Raw genomic sequence first — 19,573 nt, forward strand, 5'->3', positions numbered from 1 at the left:
CCTGTGGGTGAGACTTAATGGATGAGAAGAATAATAACATGCAGTAAACGGTAAAACTGTTTGCACTACAAAACCAGTGTGTTCATAATTAAAGGAGAACTCCGGTGTGATATTGACCTAAAGTGTATTGAATCATGATACCGAGTGTAAACGTACCTTGCATATCTCATCTCGTCTTGTCCACTGCTGTCCGAAATCTGGGGTCAGTTAGCCGATGCTCACAACAGCTTGTCAATGAGATCAATGGGGCATCGAAGCAGTCATGTAAATAAATCACTTTTTTACGCCATTTACGAGGCACAAAGTAGCGCCACACTTCATCGGTAGACTTCCAAGGGCCCCGACATTTAAAACGTGACATTGAAAACTCATAAAAAGCACCGGTAGTTTATTTACGAGAAGATTTATACAGACAGTAACGGCAAGAAGTTTAGCGGCCGTCGCCATCTTGAATGTAGTCACGTTAAGTCGAGTGACGAGCAGGAAGGAACGTATCAGGTTTTCAACTTATCAGGTTGTAGTTTCCTTCCTGCTCGTCACTCGACTTAACGTGACTACATTCAAGATGGCGACGGCCGCTAAACTTCTTGCCGTTACTGTCTGTATAAATCTTCTCGTAAATAAACTATACGTGCTTTTTATGAGTTATGAGTTTATGGCGCTACTTTGTGCCTCGTAAATGGCGTAAAACAGTGATTTATTTACATGACTGCTTCGATGCCCCATTGATCTCATTGACAAGCTGTTGTGAGCATCGGCTAACTGACCCCAGATTTCGGACAGCAGTGGACAAGACGAGATGAGATATGCAAGGTACGTTTACACTCGGTATCATGATTCAATACACTTTAGGTCAATATCACACCGGAGTTCTCCTTTAAGATAATACGTTTAAATAATATGGTAAGACACACCAATTTGCAATAGCAAGCAGCAAAAAGAGCTTTGTACAGCTAAAAATAGCTGGACACGGATGAGACCAGAAGCCACACCCATAAAATTTACAAATGGCTGCTCCCACTCTTATGGGAAAAATACGGTGGATATCATTCAGTGTTGCCAGGTCCACAGTTTTCCGCGGGAACTGGGCTACTTTAACACTGTTAAAGCCGTAGTTTTTTCATGACCACGGGTTTAAGCGACCCCGATAATGTGATATTTATCCACTGGAATGCGAATTTTACCAGGGGAACACTGCCAAAAAACTTGTATTTTACCCCCCAGAATGCAATTTTATCGGGGGACCCCTCCGAAATGCAATTGGGCGGGTTTTGGGCTATTTTTGAGTAGCAATTTGGTGGGTTTTGTTGTAAAACCTGGCAACCTTGATATCATTATAAGTAAAGGAAATGTTCGAAGTCTAAGCTAAAAGAGTTAGTTCACCCAAAAATGAAAATCAACGATTTTCTCACCCTCAAGGCATCCTAGGTGTATATGACTTTCTTCTTTCAGTCGAATCCAATCTGAGTTATATTAAAAATTGTCTTAGCTCTTCCAAGCTTTATAATGGCAGTGGGTGGGTGTTCTGAAAACAAGTCCAAAACAAGTGCATCCATCCCTAATAAAAAGTGCTCCACACAGATCCAGGATGTGAATAAAGACCTCCTGTAGTGAATCAATGTGTTTTTGTAAGAAAAATATCCATATTTAAAATGTAATAATCACTTTAATCTAGCTTGCGCCAACTGTCATACATGCAAGCCGTCCTGGGTGAATGACGTAGCGTGTGCGTTTGTTTACAGGAGCAAAGAAAGCAAAGTTTCCTTACTTTAGCCTCCTCTTGGCTTACACTGAAATCCTCTGACATTTTTCTTTACAAATCTTCTTTTTGTACCTCTAATTCATGACCAGTTGTTTTGATGTGAGCTGTATGGAGCACTTGATGCACTTTATTGGACTTCTTGTGGACTGTTGAACAGAAACACCTGCCCACTGCCATTATAAAGCTAGGAACAACCAGGACCATTTTTAATATAACTCAAATTGGATTCGTCTGAAAGTAGAAAGTCATATACACCTAGGATGCCTTGGGGTTAAGTAAATAATGGGCTATTTTTCATTTTTGGGTGAACTAACCTTTTAAATATTCAAAATATAAAGTTTACTATTGAGATTATCTAAACAGAGTGTTTACCTTTTCCAGGATTTCAAAAGCAACAGCGCAGTGGTGATTTTCCAGTGGGGAGATGTCATTGTACCTCAAAGCGAGCTCAGTGCGTGCATTAATCTGAAACACAACATACTTCCATTAGTTTACGCTGCTTTCTGAAAAGCAGCAGATCTTGTGACAACAACAGTCTCACCTGGTATGCATTGTTGTAGCCAGTGTGATCAAGATCATGACAAACGGCTGAGGTCAGCATGATGAGGAGGTCAACATTGTCAATCTTGCTTCTGAGATCTGTTAGCCATATCAGTCCATACATCTGACAAACATATAGACACAGATATTAGTGGTCAGAACTTTTCCTGTTGGGCCAGACATTTACGTCACGATTTGGTGTGTGGCCATATTGGAAATACTCGGATGTAAACAACAGCATGGATTGCACGGTTAATGTACTGCTAAATATGTTCTGCTTATATATTAAAAAATGGAATTAGCAACAGAGGTGTTGGATGAGATGCATAAGAAATTAATCCTACTTACAATAGCGTTTTAAGGACAAAAACTGGACGAATACCTTGAAACATATCATCTGACTGATGTCTTGAGGTGTTGTAACAAAAGTATAAGTGGAATTAATTCTTTGAAAATAATGCACATTCGAGATGTAACGGCCACAATGCAAGGGTGTGCATTTTTTTCTAAGAATTTAACGGTCTGTCGTCAATTTTTCCTTACTTATAATATGTTATATAATGTTATATTATATGTGACCCTGGACCACAAAACCAGTTTTAAGTGGCATGGGTATATTTATAGCAACAGCCAAAAATACATTGCATGGGTCAAAATTACAGATTTTTCTTTTATGGAAAAAATCATTAGGCTATTAAGTAAAGATCATGTTCCATGAAGATATTTTGTAAATTTCCTACTGTAAATATATCAAAACTTAATTTTTGATTAGTAATATGCATTGCTAAGAACTTCATTTGGACAACTTCAAAGGCGATTTTCTCAAAATTTAGCTTTTTTTGCACCCTCAGATTCCAGATTTTCCGATAGTTGTATCTCGGCCAAATATTGTCCTATCTTAACAAATTATTTATTCAGCTTTTAGATGATGTATAAATCTCAATTTAAAAAAAAAAGATCCTTATGACTGGTTTTGTGGTCCAGGGTCACATATATGGATGGATGGTGGACAGATGACTGCTTTGAACCTTTACTGACCTTCAAAAACATGAATTACAACACATAATAATACAACACTATAATTTTCTATTTTTGTGGTTTTGACCCACTGGATAGAGACCTAATGGGACAATTAAGGAAAACAGACAACTGATTTCAGTAAAATTACAATTAACGTTTTGGCAGCAGTGCTATGAGTGAAACGATGGCTATCTGGGGCACGACATTTATTAATCAAGCAGATGGAGAAGTGGATAATTGGTGTGATTGGAAGAAATACTGAGGCTGATTGCACACGCTCTTACCATCTGAGTGACGCAGAAGCAGTGCTTGAAGTTGTGGAAGGGGATGTTATTGTAGCGTCGGTACACTTCGTAAAGGAACTGCTGCAGCACATCCAGCTCAATGTTGAAGGTGGAGATGAAGTCCAGATCTGTGTACATCACCTGGAGCAGCACCATGATCTCAGCGTCCTCCCATTGCCTACAACAGCACAAAATCTTTATTTTCCTGTTAACCCCTTAGAAGGAATCATATTTTGTAATATTAATCTGAAGCTAAAACCTGGTTTCAATAAGTCCACTTGGAAGACTATTGCATTAATGAATACAGAGCTCCAGCCCTTTGCTCACAAGAAGTGCTTTTGATTTGTAAACCTCAAGCAGGACCATTGATATTAATATGAGGCCATTCGGGCAGATGAAAGACCTGATCTCCGCCACGTTCTTTATGCTTAATTTAGAAGTGCTGTGCTTTGCTTCACTAACAATTTCCTATTCATGTATGACAGGTGCATCTTTGATGTGGCTGCAGCCACTGTGAAGACTCCTGGATTTCCGTTTATTTATGAAAACAAGTCATATCCGGGTTAAATAATTATATGGAATTGCCAAAAGAAGGAAAAGAAAGGGTGTATGTGCATTTTTGTTTCATGTATGAAAAACTTACCAGTTATCGAAGGTTGGTGTTTTAAGATACTGTCTCACCTCTTCGGACACCTCAAGAGAACTAAAGAATATCAAAAGCAATTCTTTTTTTATTTCTTTTGTGCGTATTTGATTCTTTAAAAAATGCAATTGCATATTACATGCTTCCACATAAGTGAATTGTCACCTCATTTGGAGGAACTTTTCCCTGACGTGCTCACACTCCTCGCGGGTCTTGCGCAGGGTTCTTTTATGGTAGAAAGGGGAGGGCTTGTGGGTGCCTTCTGACATGTCCTTAAACAGTCCCAACCAGCTCAGGTGCTCAACACTCTTCATTATAGGGATAGAAATATAAATGTACACTACCAGTCAAGATTTTTTTTTTTTTTTTAAAGAAGTCTCTTCTGCTCACCAAGCCTGCATTTATTTGATGCAAAGTTCAACAAAAACACTACAAATTTTGATTTTTTTTACTATTTAAAATAACTGTTTTCTATTTGAATATATTTGAAAATGTAATTTATTTCTGTGATTTCAAAGCTGAATTTTCAGCATCATTACTGCAGTCTTCAGTGTCACATTATCCTTCAGAAATCATTCCAATATGCTGATTTGCTGTTCAAAATTTTTATTATTATTATTATATATCATCAATATTCAATTCAAGATCCAAAGATCAGCATTTATCTGAAATAAAAAGCTTTTGGGGTCAGTATAATTTTTTGGGGGAAAGAAAGTACTTTTATTTAGCAAAAGGATGCTTTAAATTTATCAACAGTGATGATAAATAAGACATTTATAATGTTACAAAAGATATCTATTTCAGATAAAAGCTTTTTTTAAAAACTTTCTATTCATCAAAGAAACTAAAAAGGATTATGTGACTGGAGTAATGATGCTAAAAAAATCAGCTTTAAAATCACAGGAATAAATTAAATTTTAAAATATATTTAAATAAAAAATTTATAAAACATTTTAAAATTTTACTGTAAAAATGCAGACTAGGTTAGCAGAAGAGACTTCCTTAAAAAAAACAAGAAAGGAAAATCGAAAAGTTTGAAATAATTAATATTTTAACATTTGTTATGTTTCTTATTCTCATCGAGGCTGCATAATTTTATTCAAAATATAGCGAACACAGTAATATTGTGAAATGTTATTACAATTTTAAATAGATATTTTCTATTTTAATAAATGTAAAATGTAATGGCAAAGCTGAATTTTCAGCAGTCCTTACTCCAGTCTTCAGCGTCACATGATCCTTCAGAAATCATTCTAATATGCTATTTTTTGCTCAATTATTATAAATTAAATAAATAATCAATTATAAATAATGGTTCTTATTATTATAAGATAAATTATAAAACAATTTTTGCTGCTTAATAGTTATGTAGAAACTTTTTTTTTCCAGGAATCCTTGACGAATAGAATGTTTAATGAAACATTAATAGCATAAATGGGAAATATTATTTTTGTGACATTATAAATGTTTTACGGTCACTTTTGATCAACAGAGTGCATCCTTGCTTCCCCAAAAAATATTAAGACATATGGAATCCATTGAAATCCCAAACATTAGCGTTCATATACCTCCAGTTTCTCTCTGAATGACTCCACCTGTCTCTTCATCTCATACACAATGGCAGGAGTCTCTGCTGCTTCACTTAGGATTCTTTTCTCTAGGCTTTGCAACCTGTTTAAAAATCATTTTATTAGAATCGTTATTATATTGTATTTCAGGGTAAAATAAGCGTCAACGTTTGTGGCACATATAAAATGTCCTACAAGTAATTTCGCGAACTTCAAAAGCCCCGCCCTCTCGTCAAAATCCCGCCCTTAAACATAAATCAGCCAACCTATTCAATGTGCAAAATGATTGACAGGCAGAGGATGTCTCTGATTGGCTAGTTTTCTGACTGCTAAAAGCCACAGGTCAACATGACTTTTATTGTGTTACCGTCACAGACAGGTGTGATTTCTTATGTTGTGATTTCTGTATAGGTAATAAGACTTTATATGTGAACCTGGACCACAATACCAGTTATAAGGGTCAATTTTATGAAACCGAGATTTATATATATATATGAAAGCTAAATAAATAGGCTTTCCATTGATGTATGGTTTGTAAGGATAGGACAATATTTGGTCGAAATACAACTATTTGAATATCTGGAATCAGAGGGTGCAAAAAAATCTAGTTCAGCAATGCATATTGCTAATCAAAAATTAAGTTTTGATATATTTACGGTAGGAAATTTACAAAATATCCTCATGGAACATCGTCTTTACTTAATATCCTGATGACTTTTTGGCATAAAAAAACCCCAATAATTTTGACCCTTACAATGTATTTTTGGCTATTGCTACAAATATACCCGTGCAACTTGGTCCAGGGTCACATATGCATACGTGCTACTTTTATGGCTATTAAAAATCACCAAAAAATAAAAAATCTGTAATTCTAATTAATTCGCCATAGAGAAAGTGTGCATTTCTAATATATAACCCAACTTTACCTTTTCTCCATAGAAGACAGATCAAATCCCAGCGCAACGGCCAGATCTGAACCTAAAAGATAAGAGTTCAGCATGATCCAAATATAGAAGCTATGTGTGACATCTGTCACATTATGTTCATTCATAAGTCTACAAATACAGTAGCTCTAACTTTTTAGTGCTAAGGTGGAAAATACCTAACAGCTCACTGTTACAGTCTGCAGCAACCACTTCCAGTTTATAGCAGGAGTGAGGACTATTTGGGGCCAGCTGAGGGGAAATATTAATGATATTGCCTTTAGTATTATAGAGTTTTAAGATGTCATGAGGTCCTGCCTCAGCTGCAGCTCGGAAAAGATCTGTAATGCAAACACACACAAACATTTATCATTAATATTCATGTCGCAGATATACTTTATCATCACATTTCTCATCTGCATGGAAATTTCCTCAAATCATGTAAATGATACACTTTAATATGTGACCCTGGACCACCAAACTAGTCTTAAGTAGCATGGGTATATTTGTAGCAATAGCCAAAAATACATTGGGTCAAAATTATAGATTTTTCTTTTATGCCAAAAATCATTAGGATATTAAGTAAAGATCATGTTCCATGAAGATATTTTGTAAATTTATTATTGTGCTTATATCAAAATTTAATTTTTGGTTAGTAATATGCATTGCTAAGAACTTCATTTGGACAACTTTAAAGATTTTTTTGCACATACTTTTTGTATCTAGGCTAAATATTGTCCTGTATAAATTAATGCATTCATCTCAGTTTCTAAAAATGGACCCTTATGACTGTGGTCCAGGATCACATATGAGTGACTTGGTACTGAAAATCCCATATGTTTCCTTTAGAGCACTGCTTGGCACTTGAAGATTGTTTGACTGTCAGCACCACCTGTGACTCAAGCTGTCAAACTGAAGTATGACGGTTTATTTGTTTCTGACTCACAATCTGTGACTATATATTCACCCATACACACTGAGTCAATATGGAAGATTTATAAAAAGTTAATTAGTGGTCTGATAGTTCTCTAGAGAATCGGAGTCTTACATCAAAAAAGAAAGATTATAAAATAGGATCATTATCTTATGTTGTATTAGCTATCCAGGTCAACAGAATAGCTCTTCATGTGGGCTCGCTGTAATTGAGAGGACCTGATTAAAGAAGCCTGGCTGTTGTCAGTGCCCTTGAGAATGAGAACAGTCCTCAAGCTTTTGAGCAGAATAAAGGCTAATGAGGGTAGAGAGCCAATTTGGTCATAACAAAAACTCCTTTTCATGTATAAAATTCTATTTTGATGTTGGTACACGGATTAAAGCGGTTGTCATTCATAGAGCGAGACTGCTGTTACAAACCACTTTTTATCTGATGATCTGTATACTATAAAAAATAATATATTGATTAACTTACGTTAATGTGGTGATGTAATTTAATTTATTATTAATTAATTATTGATTCAACAGTTCAGCATTCATCTCATTTCAATAAACTACAATACTTTGAGTTATATTTCTGTGTGTGCCTTAAAGACACAGAAATGAAATATGAAAAAAAAATACATTTAAAAAGTATTAAATTCTAGTTAGACTAGAAGAAATAGATGATCTGACTCTATATAGAGAATAGAGAATCCTTACCTTTAACATCTTGTGCAGGACAGTCAATGGGAAACTCAGCTTGTTCTGGTCTTCCACTCACAGTAAAATAAATGATTTTAGTTGCCATATCAGGTGATAATCTGCTGCACTCTCACCTTTGCTGATCGATGTGTGTACTGTACAGTGTTACATCAGGGATTCAGTGTATCATTCATTTAAAACCCCGCCCCCTTTTAAAACCGTCTCTTTGGGGTCCACCCCCTTTATCTTCGACCCTGCTCTGTATCTGTTAATATGGATCACATTACCAGTCATAATTTATACAGAACCTGAAATCCGAATATATAAGCTTTCCATGGTTTGTTAGATAGGACAATATTTTGCCGAGATACAACTATTTGAAAATCTGTAATCTGAGGGTGCAAAAAATATAAATACTGAGAAAATCGCCTTTAAATTGTCTAAATAAAGTTCTTAGCAATGCATATTACTAATACAATTTTTTTTAATATATATTAAAAATTATATGTTTTAATATATTTACGGTAGAAAATGTATGGAACATGATCTTTACTTAATATCCTAATGATTTTTGACATAAAAGAAAAAACTGTCATTTTGACCCATACAATGTATTTTTGGCTATCGCTACAAATATACCTGTGCTACTTAAGACTGTTTTTTGGTCCAGGGTCACATATTTGTCTTAAAAGTTATTCATTCTGCTTCTGACTTAATTTTAATGAACAATTGTGCATTTGTGCAATTATTAAAACGACGAACAATGATGAACAATCGAACTCGTAAAACCCATAGGTAAAACCACATGGCAGGTTAGACAAGAGTTAACAATATAATAAAGTTTCAGTATTATTTAAGGTGAAATATTATTGATTCATTAAAACAATAGTATAAACTATGAACCTATATCATAAGAGAGCAATAGGAGAATAAATAAATAAGTAGGATATGTTTACAAATGCCATAGATATAAGGGACTTTTATTTTGTAATTTATGTACAGGAGGCTTTTAGCTCTTCTTCAACCTTATCCGTTTCCTGAAAGAAGCACAACGTGGTTTAGGAGAGGTAGTGCGACACAGCGTTCATGCGTATAGATATATTTATTTGATAAATTTTATATTTAATCATGACAGAAGGCAAATTATCAAAGAAGCCGGCGAAAAAACTACTTTCTCTGAATCCAAATGAGGACGCAGAGTTTCAGAAGAAGGTTCAGCAAGTGAAGAAACGTCCTAAAACGGTAAGACGGATGACCATGTGGCTTGAGTTTAGCCTAACCATCATTTAGCTTCAAGTTGAAACATGGTTTTAACTAAATTTGACATTTAATTAGCTATCTTTAAGGGCTAAACAATACATTACATTTCTTACACTATTTATTTATCTTTGTTAATGTTAATCAAAATACCGTCGTTCATTGTTTGTTCATCTTCACAGACACAACGTGTGATTTTAATAATGCGTTAGTAAATGCTTAAATTAATACTAAGATTAATAAATGCTGTATAAGTATTGTTCATTCTTAGTTCACGATAGTTAATGTTGTTATTCTATATCTTATTATAAATTGGTACAACTATTTTTAGGTGCCATGCATATTTTTATATTCTGCACTGAACGTAATATTAATTATGATTTCCCCCTCAGGGTGAGCCACTTTCTTCTGGAGTGGTTTATGTTGCTCATCTTCCTCGAGGATTGTTTGAACCTCAGTTAAAATCTTACTTTGAGCAGTTTGGAAAAGTCACACGATTAAGAATTTCCAGGAGTAAAAAGGTATGACATGCTTGTAGTAGTTCACGTGTTTTATAGTTTATAATTTAGGTTAGAACATTGTATTTACCACAGAATCAATGTATAAATGAAGAAATATGTAAAAATGGAAGTGGCTAAAGGAATTTTGATGTATTTCTATGATTATTAAAAAAATCCTAACAGGAAAACTGTCAAGGTTCTATAAGATTCTAAGAGGTTTCTTAGAAGAAGCTTGTTTGATCCCATTGGGGTTGCTTCCAAATATTTCCAAACGGGAATTCAATTAGAATTTGTGGTGCTTACTTGTATGTACATGTAATTTGTCTATTTAACATAAAATAATAGTTGCACAATCTGAAAATTATCTTTGGCGTTTGTTGCCTTGGATGAGATAATTGTGCAGAAAGTATTAAGGTACATATAGCTTATTGCCAACTCTATGTTGTTGTGCAATCAAACCCATGTGCCAACACTGTAAACACAAGAGCATTACCAGTATATAATACCTTGCTTTAAAGATTTTAATGCAAACATTATTACATGGTTGTCTTTGACAGACCGGAGGAAGCAAAGGCTATGGATTTGTGGAGTTTGAGTGTAACGAGGTGGCTAAGATTGTGGCTGAGACCATGAACAACTACCTTATCGGAGAACGGCTCATAAAGTGTGAGTTAAGAGTGTATGAGATTTTGCATGTATATTTTCTTAGATAATATGTTGTCTAAAAACGACTATTTTGTCCCGTTTAGGTCAAATAATGGCACCTGAAAAGGTCCATGAAAAGCTGTTTGTTGGTTCTAGGATGGAATTCAAGAAGCCAAAACAGCCTGCACTTATGCGTTATAACAAACGGCATTCAGAAGATGATTTGAAGAAAGTTGGTTCAAAGCTTTTAAGCAAAGAGTCTAAGCTACGCAAGAGACTGGCAGCAAAGGGCATTGACTATGATTTCCCAGGATTTGTAAGTTCTATGTTGTTTTAAATCGTAATGTTTAAGGAATAGATGACCCAAGAATGAAAATTTGCTGAAAATGTACTCACTCTTAGACTGTTCAGGAAGTAGACGAGTTTGTTCTTTATCAGAACCGATTTGGAGAAATGTAGCATCACTTCTCACCAATAGGTCCTCTGCAGTGAATGGGTGCCGTCAGAATTAAAGCTCAAACAGATAATTCAAAACATTACAATGATCCACAAGACTGCAGTCAATCAGTTAATCTGATGTGAATCAAAAACTGCATGTTTGTAATAAACACATTTCTTATTAAGGTGATTAACTTTGAACTAGTGGTATGAGTAAAGTTTCAGCAAATTTTAGTTTTTGGGCAAACTGTTTCTTGAAGATGCTTTTTGTTTCATTATAGTGTGACCATTTTGTGTTTTTGTTTTGTTTTCAGGCAGCTCAGATTCCTGCTAAGAAAGCCCAGTCAGAAGGCGATGTTTCAGTATGCAGTGAGGTAAGGTTTTTTTTGTGATGATTTTGTGGGCATATGCTTTGGCACACACTGAAAATTACCTCAGTTGTAACTGTTGACTGAAGTAAGATAACTGTGCCGACAGGAACTGGTACATCTTAAGCTTATTGTCAGTCAGTGTGACTCACAATGAAACCCATGTGCCAACAGTTACTCTAGAAATGACTAGAATATGTAGTCTTATGCTACTAGTTTTTAAAAGACAATTTATTTGCATTTAGGATGTCACTCCAGTGTGCACCCCATCAATTTTGGAGAGGAGGAAGTCGATCAGAGTTGAGGACGATGATGTTGATGATGAAATTATCATCAAAGCCAAACCAGAAAACAGCGACGATGTGGAAGAGAGTGAGGAAGAATCTGATGAGGATGAAGAGGAGGAGAGTGAAGAGGAGAATGCAGCCTAAATAGAGAATTTAATGACTAATAAAAAGACTTAAATCCCTGTTTTAGAAGGGACACTGGACTCACTGTTTCAGAGCCATTTGTATGTGATTAGTTCTCAGTCCTCCCCTGCGGCTGGAGAAGAGGATCACGATCATTATCCTGATTATCAGGCATCTGTTTTGAGGTGTCCTTTATGCAGATGTTGTACCCATTATCTGTATGAGGTACAGTGTGGTCTCCCAGAGCTTGCTGAAGTCTGGTTGACTGTGTAATACGTACAAGTATGTGTGTTGTTCATTTGAAATTTAAATGGTAGGATGGATATCATTGTGTTAATTATATTAAATGAATATCACTGTATTTCTACATTTAGCTTTGCAATATTGGTAAAACATGTGCTTAACCCATAAACTGGTATCAAATAAATTTCTTTATTGCTTTTTAAAGCAATTTTGACTGAAGAAAGGTTTGTGAAAATTGTTGCTGTGAAAATGCTTGCATGTAAATTGAAGAGCTATTAAGAAAGAAATAGATATTATGAAAATTAATTTATCAGAGTAACCACTAGATGGAGTCAGGAGTCGTTTTTCATTGTCATAGGTTTAATCTTATGGCAAGCCACTTTTACATTTGTTCACTAAAATGTATTTATGTTATTAGTACATATTTTAATTGCATTGTAAGCCAATAGTGCCTAATATATGATTAAATATCAATAATTGTGCATTTACTTGTTCAAGCAGTTCTAAAGAAGGCCTACTTCTCTATTATTTTGCTACTAGACACTATCACAGTGTTTCTATTAGTAATGGCAAACTGAGTTTTTTTTTCCCCCCTTAACGAGTGTAATGTTTATTGCTTGTGTGTGTTGCTAGTTGCCAGTTTTACTAATGCTATATCCACGTTTTTCTTTAACGTGGAAGTAAGCCTATGGGTGAGACTTCTGGTTAATTAGCTGCTATAGAGAAATAACGAGAGAAATAACAACATGCAGTAAATTGTAAAATGTTTGCACTACAGACCAGTGTGCTCATAATTAAGATAATGCATTACAATTGTATAGCAAAATGAGCTGTTTTGTACAAGTTAAAATGGCTAGATGCGAATGAGACCGAAAGCCAGACCCATAACTTTTACAAATGGCTAAACCCACATTTATGGGAAAAATAAGGTGGGTAAAGTAACGGTAATAGTTCACTATGTATGTGTATACATATTAGTTTTCCCAGCAGGCACCGGAAGTCAATATAACGTCAGGTTGAAGTGGACCCCACTGACGGAAAACGTTGCATGTTGGGTGAGAATAAAAATCAGGTTGTTAGTATATCAATTTGACATTGGCTTAACATTGGATTTTGCTTACTTTACAACACAACCTAAAACAACAAAATATCAACTTCAGCTGATATCAATATTGGACATTAAATTGACATTAAATTAGACGTTGAAATGATATTTGAGTTTTGATCACCTGGAATTTAACCAAATATCAATGTTACATGCCTGCTGGGTAAAATCCTTTATTATCACATGTAATGACTTAACATGAATGACTTCTGCATAGTTAAAATTATGAGGAAAGAAGAACATAAAAAACGTCTACCAGATACACTTTCAATAAATATTTGAGTAATTTCTAGCTAGATAGCCAGTTGAAAAAAAAAAAAAATGAATAAAAAGATGCTCTTTGCTATTGGATCACTTAGCTATTTAACTCAAATAGGTGACAGATCATAGTTTTTAGGAATCAATGATAAAATGGCCTGCCATAAAGGTTCATTGTTTTAGCTACACAAGGAAAAATGACCATGTGGCAGCGAGACAGAAGAAAACTAGAGGATTTCTAATATGCGGGTGTAAACAAATTATCTGTTGGCTACTGTGAAGAAAAACACTCAAAATATAAGAGCAAATATTGGTCAATACAACGGCAAAGGTGTTTTTGAATATAGAAATGACTCGCATACTGTACATTCATAATAAATGTGAACGACCTAGCCGCTGTTTTTAAGCAACGCCTAGCTTTATGTTATAATGACATCAAATGAAACACGTTTGTCATGGTGCAACATTTGTATCAAAGCTGTGAGCGGATTTGACATTAAATCAGTAATAGAGCAGAGGTGTTTAGCGCATGCGCATTCCGGCTCCATCATTGTGTCTACAGGAGCAGCACTAGAGAGACAAACCTCGTTTACCTTTAATAACCCAACCCGTGCCATTTCACACAGAAACCACCGCTTGATTCGGCAGAGTGAGTATATAACCTATTATTTCAATCAAGCTTGTCGTTTACATGCACCGGTTCGGTGTAAATCCCCGGAGTTTTGACAGTTTATTCGCTCGGCTAGTGAGAGCTAGCATAACCGGCTAGATGATCAATGAAAAAGAAACAAAATCATCCAGATATGATTTGAAAACAGTTGGTAATTAAATACTGATACGGATTTCATTAAAAGAAGGTTGATATTTGAATTGTTAACATGTGTAAAAGACAATAAGATCTTTTAAACCCTGGACTCCGGAGTAAAACATCTCATTTCGGGTGAATGACAGATACTACGTGAGCATCACTACTGTAAATATATTTACATTGATGCACATGTAGCATCTGTCATTCACTCGAAATGACATTCTGTTTAAATCTACTTGTTTGATTATTATTTCCATTTATGTAGTACATCAGTTCTGCGGTATACACGGTGATTTTTTTTCTTTGAATTATAATCAGATTTCCACCCAGTGCTGGTGGTGAGTATTCAGGTTATTACATGCATCGTTCTAGCAGGGTTAGTTTATGTACTAGTTATCTAGTAAATAATGTAATGCTTAAAGAGATTAATTAATCTGTAATTGGAGGCCTGTGATGTGTGGTTTGAGGAAGGCACAGGTAAATCATGCTTGACATCATTGAATTATCATGTAGTGTGTGTGTGTGTGTGTGTGTGTGTGTGTGTGTGTGTGTGTGTGTGTGTGTGTGTGTGTGTGTGTGTGGGGGGGGGGGCTTTACATTAAGGTGACATCACAGTTCATAAATGATATACTCCTGTGATTCTGATCTATGGAGAATTACAAGACTAGGCAAGGTCTCCTCCTACCATTGTGTAGCTAAGATACGTGAAGTACAGGCACAGACTTGTAATGTAAACTAAGCAAAAACAAAAGCGCTTGTGACAGAGAAGACAGAGAACACACACACACAGTGAGGACCAGATGTCTAAAATCACTAATGAATCTTTATTCTAATTTGCCCTTTTCTAATTTTGTGTTGATATTATCTGCATAATAATTTGCATGGAAAATTGAGATCTCTGAAAATGACATTTTAGATTTGTTTAAATTTTCTTATCTTTGTTTAGATGAGCTGCATGAACTAGTATGTGCTAAACCCTAATGATCAATTTTATTTGACAGTGTTATAAAGAGCATCTTCTGTGCAGAATCTTAAATATTTAAAAATTTCTAAAATTGAAATATTATTCTATTTTTATATTTGTTTTCACTTTAATATATTTCTTCCTTTTTAAAATATATTCATTATTATATTTATTTTACATTATTTTAGGATCCTGAAACTGGCATTTTATGTCTCATTTTGTACTCCTCTGAACACACACATACAAATGTAACCAGTACATTCATCATTTTTAATATTCTGCCCTGATAAATGGACAGCGCATCTTTTGCTCATTTCATGAAGTCTTTCAGAAAAATTGGAGTCCGGGCATCGGGTAATCTGCTTATCAGAGTAATACACTTTGCGGTGACCAACTGTGATTGCAGCCAGATTATTCCCATGATGCCTTAGCAGATATTTTCTCAATGCAGTAGGGATGCAAGTATTTTAGTGATGGCATTACGGTACCACTGTGTAACACAGTCAAGACTTTACCTAGTAGTTTGAAGAATTTTACTGTACACTACCAGTCAAAAGATTTGAACAGTATGATTTTTAATGTTTTTAAAGAAGTCTTCTGATCACCAAGCCCGCATTTATTTAGGCCAAAGTACAGCAAAAACAGTGAAATTCTAAAATATATTTTTACTATTTAACATTTTTTTTTTCCTATTTTAATATATTTTAAAATGTAATTTATTCTTGTGATTTAAAAGCTGAAGGTTTAGTATCATTACTCTAGTCTTCAGTGTCACATGATCCTTCAGAAATCATTGCATGGATTTTGCTGCCTTCAGAAATCATTGCATTGATTTGCTGCTCAAAAAACATTTATTCTTATTATTATGTTGAAAACATCTGAGTAGAAGTTTTTCAGGATTATTTGATGAGTTTAGAGAAACAGCATTTATCTTAAACAATCTTCTGTAACATTATAAATGTCTTTATCATTACTTTGGATCAATTTAAAGCATCCTTGCTAAATAAAAGTAGTAACTTCTATAATTTATTTTCTAAAAAAATGGTATAGTGTATAATGTTACGGAAGCTTTTTATTTCAGATAAATGCTGATCTTTGGATTTTACTATTCATCAAAAGATTCTAAAAAAATACTCAACTGTGTTAAATATTGATGATAATAATAATAATAATAATAAATGTTATTTGAGCAGCAAATCAGCATATTAAAATGATTTCTAAAGGATCATGTGACACTGAAGACTGAAGTAATGATGCTGAAAATGTAGCTTTGATCACCGGAATAAATTACATTTTAAAATGTATTCAAATAGAAAGTTATTTTAAATAGTAAAAATATTAAATTTTACTGTTTTTGCTGTACTTTGGATCAAATAAATGCAGGCTTGGTGAGCAGAAGAGACTTATTTAAAAAACATAAATAATCTTACTGTTCAAATACTTTTGATTGGTAGTGTATATTTACAGATCCTCAAATTATTGTGCTTTAACATCAATAATTCACTTAAGTTAATTATCTTGTAGTCATTATTTTCTCACCCAAACTGTTTTTTTTTTATGATGCAAAATGCAAAAAGAGAAATTTTGAAGAAAGCTCATAAAGCTGTTTTAAAATTTTGGTTTGTGAATCGTTTTGGAAGTTCCCCACACAAATTTCACTCATGTTCAGAATCGTCACATGAATTTGCCACACTAACCAACAGAACGCTGCTTTATTGTGATACAATATTGACAGTAGTCAATGAACATTTTTGCCACTAAAATGTTGCTTAAATTTTGCTAATGTGATGTTAGTATGGAATATAGAGGATTATAATGCTCAGACTGTATGGTGCTTTTGTCCTTTTTGTTTAACAGCAAATGGGTTTAAAATTACATAGAGACGAGTTAACTACCCCTAGTTCACCTCCCCCTTTACTAAGAGTGGAATTCCTCTCCTGCTGTATCCCACAAAGCTGTGCAGCTGATGTGTGGTCAGCAAATAAATAGTTAAGAGTATGCAAGCTGGACTTTTGAGTTATGTCACCATCAAAGGGCTTTTCTGCTTTTCCTGTAAGTGGCTGTTGATCTGAGCTGACAAAAATGCAGGTCCAGCCGCACTGGCATTTGATATCCAGAGGTGGTACTCGGCTGACAGCTCTCTTTTCTCATCCTGAACAGGGAGGACCTCTGAATTATGAAGCAATGCTCCGGCGGACCCTCTCTCTCCTGCTCTAGTTACCACAACTCCTGCTGCTCCACCGCAACCGAGAGCGCTTCTGCCACTTCTAGTGGTTTGGCTGCCTCCTAAAGGGCCAAAAAGGAGAATTCGCAGTCCTCATCAGCTGTTGTCTAGTCACATATGGTGCATCGCTTGCATTCCCAAATCGACATCCTTGCTGCTCAGCTCCTTGCCAGTCTGTGGCACTCATAGGGTTCATCAACACAGGATATTAATAAGCGTGTGCTCTTGCCTGGATTGTGCACGCTAAAGGCCATTTTTTTTTAGCTTTTTCCTCTCCACTGCCACACGGGTGGTGGCAGGACATCATAGGCCATGGAGCCCAATATGGAGTACTGTCTGACCCAGGTTCTACAGAAGGATGTGGCCCGCAGGTTGCAGATGGGTCCGGAGCTCATCGACTACATCACAGATGCTGACAAGTGTCACGACCTGGAGAGCGACCAGACTGCGCTGGATAAAATGGTGGATGGTATCGCCACCTCTTGGGTTAACTCCAGCAACTTCAAGGTGAGAGGCTTTTTATATCATTTTGATGCTTAACTGTAATTTTCCGCAGGGAGCAGCTGCAGAAATGGACGTTTCGAGACGGTAAAAGGCGCAGGGTGGTGTTTCAATTGGATTGGGTATTATGGGTTATAAAGCAAGTGCTTTTCTTTGGGAATTCTCCTTCAGGCAGTTGTCTGGCATAGAATTGAGGGCCTGAATCGATCCCTCGAGCGAAACAGAGCAGGCTTTTGAGGTCACTGGAACATTTACAGCCCTTCATGTTGACATATTTCAAGATCAGACACAATGAGAGACTTCACTTTGAGTCTACGTCTTTAGATGATGATTAAAGCGTTCATTTACATTTATTCACCCTCATGTTGTTTCAAACCTGTATGACTTTCTTTTGTTGAATGCAAAATGATAGTTTAGTTAAATATCCATGGATTAATCTAATCTAATGTGAAAAGGTTCCAGAGTTCATGGAAGAAACTAGGTATTTTCTCTGTGGAGAGAAATCCTGAAATGTTTTCCTGAAAAAACATAATTTCCTTACGACTGAAGAAAGAAAGACATGAACATCTTGGATGAAAAGGGAGAGAGTACATTATCTGTAAATTTCTGTTCTGAAAGTGAACTACTCCTTTAATTTTAGTTGTGGTTTGTTGGTAGGCTATAATGTCAGCTAGAATGTTAACAATGTTTAAAAAGCAAGAGAGTGAAGATTGGAAATGTTTTTTTTTTTTTTGTGAACTGGACCTCCTGAGGTGTAGATGACAGGCTGTTGATATTCATTTTTTTTTTCTGAATTCAGGCCTAGATTAAATTACTTGACTAACCATAAACATATTATTTTTTATAAATGATTATTTATGCACTAGGCGTCTTACATTGAATGCTGTCTACAGTAGACATTTAAGAAGGCTGTAGGATGAAATAAGATGGCTTGTACACAATTACTGGTTTCATGTCTTAGAATATCAAACTCCAACACTGGCAATTAATGGAGATAAAGTGTTTAATGGGAACCAAGCCAAAAACCCTTTCAAGAAGCCACCACAAGAGATTTGTATTTCAAATATTTCTCCTTAACCTCATAGCATGCAGTGCTGAGTCAGAGCCACCCGTCTGTTTTATTTTATCTTTTTTTTCCTGCATGGGTTTTGTTGATTGTGGTATATTATTTTGACAGTGTTCAGAGCCTGTTTATCTTTGATGTCACTTCCTCAAGCGCCTTGTAAACATAGAGTAGCAATTATGTCAAGCGGTTCGCGTCATGACGCTAAGCTTTGCTGTGTTTTGTATACATCTTAATGCGGTGACGTCATGAATGTAGTGTGAATTCTTCTTGTGAGAGTCCCAGTGTTTAGGGTCACAGGTCAGCTGAGGCTCAATGTTTTGCAATCACATGATTTGAACATTAGATTGAACAACACTAGAATCACATTTTTCCTGAATGACCTCATTTGAACCCATCTGAGGATGATTCTCTCATAAACTCTCATGTTAC

General features: G+C 35.3%; 2 protein-coding genes and 2 non-coding genes across 4 annotated transcripts; 3 read left to right on the forward strand and 1 right to left on the reverse strand.

Moving 5' to 3' along the window:
* Positions 1-1,725: 1,725 nt before the first annotated feature.
* Positions 1,726-8,514, reverse strand: LOC141340285 (high affinity cGMP-specific 3',5'-cyclic phosphodiesterase 9A-like). The gene is made up of 9 exons (XM_073845210.1): positions 8,376-8,514; positions 6,920-7,081; positions 6,744-6,795; positions 5,818-5,920; positions 4,415-4,557; positions 4,250-4,309; positions 3,607-3,784; positions 2,304-2,426; positions 1,726-2,227 (listed from the first exon to the last, which is right to left on the reverse strand). Exons 1-9 carry the CDS (start codon positions 8,461-8,463, stop codon positions 2,114-2,116), a joined length of 1,023 nt encoding a protein of 340 aa, XP_073701311.1. The 5' UTR covers positions 8,464-8,514; the 3' UTR covers positions 1,726-2,113.
* Positions 8,515-9,408: 894 nt separating this feature from the next.
* Positions 9,409-12,441, forward strand: nifk (nucleolar protein interacting with the FHA domain of MKI67). The gene is made up of 6 exons (XM_073846194.1): positions 9,409-9,599; positions 10,007-10,135; positions 10,672-10,780; positions 10,864-11,075; positions 11,512-11,571; positions 11,811-12,441. Exons 1-6 carry the CDS (start codon positions 9,486-9,488, stop codon positions 11,994-11,996), a joined length of 810 nt encoding a protein of 269 aa, XP_073702295.1. The 5' UTR covers positions 9,409-9,485; the 3' UTR covers positions 11,997-12,441.
* Positions 10,464-10,589, forward strand: LOC141341252 (small nucleolar RNA ACA64). The gene has a single exon (XR_012356646.1). It is a non-coding gene; the product is annotated as a small nucleolar RNA ACA64 (small nucleolar RNA).
* On the forward strand, positions 11,615-11,741 carry LOC141341253 (small nucleolar RNA ACA64). Its single transcript, XR_012356647.1, has one exon. It is a non-coding gene; the product is annotated as a small nucleolar RNA ACA64 (small nucleolar RNA).
* Positions 12,442-19,573: the final 7,132 nt, after the last annotated feature.

The sequence above is a fragment of the Garra rufa genome, chromosome 8 (assembly GCF_049309525.1).
Source record: "Garra rufa chromosome 8, GarRuf1.0, whole genome shotgun sequence".
Taxonomy (NCBI): Eukaryota; Metazoa; Chordata; class Actinopteri; order Cypriniformes; family Cyprinidae; genus Garra; species Garra rufa.

Coding starts and splice junctions, on each gene's coding strand:
- LOC141340285 (XM_073845210.1), bottom strand. CDS start 8,463: ATGGCAACTAAAATCATTTATTTTACTGTGAGTGGAAGACCAGAACAA. Junction 4,558..5,817: donor CATTCAGAGAGAAACTGGAG/GTATATGAACGC, acceptor CCTATAATGAAG/AGTGTTGAGCACCTGAGCTG. Junction 2,427..3,606: donor GCTTCTGCGTCACTCAGATG/GTAAGAGCGTGT, acceptor TATGTTTGTCAG/ATGTATGGACTGATATGGCT.
- nifk (XM_073846194.1), top strand. CDS start 9,486: ATGACAGAAGGCAAATTATCAAAGAAGCCGGCGAAAAAACTACTTTCT. Junction 11,076..11,511: donor ACTATGATTTCCCAGGATTT/GTAAGTTCTATG, acceptor TTTTGTTTTCAG/GCAGCTCAGATTCCTGCTAA. Junction 11,572..11,810: donor ATGTTTCAGTATGCAGTGAG/GTAAGGTTTTTT, acceptor ATTTGCATTTAG/GATGTCACTCCAGTGTGCAC.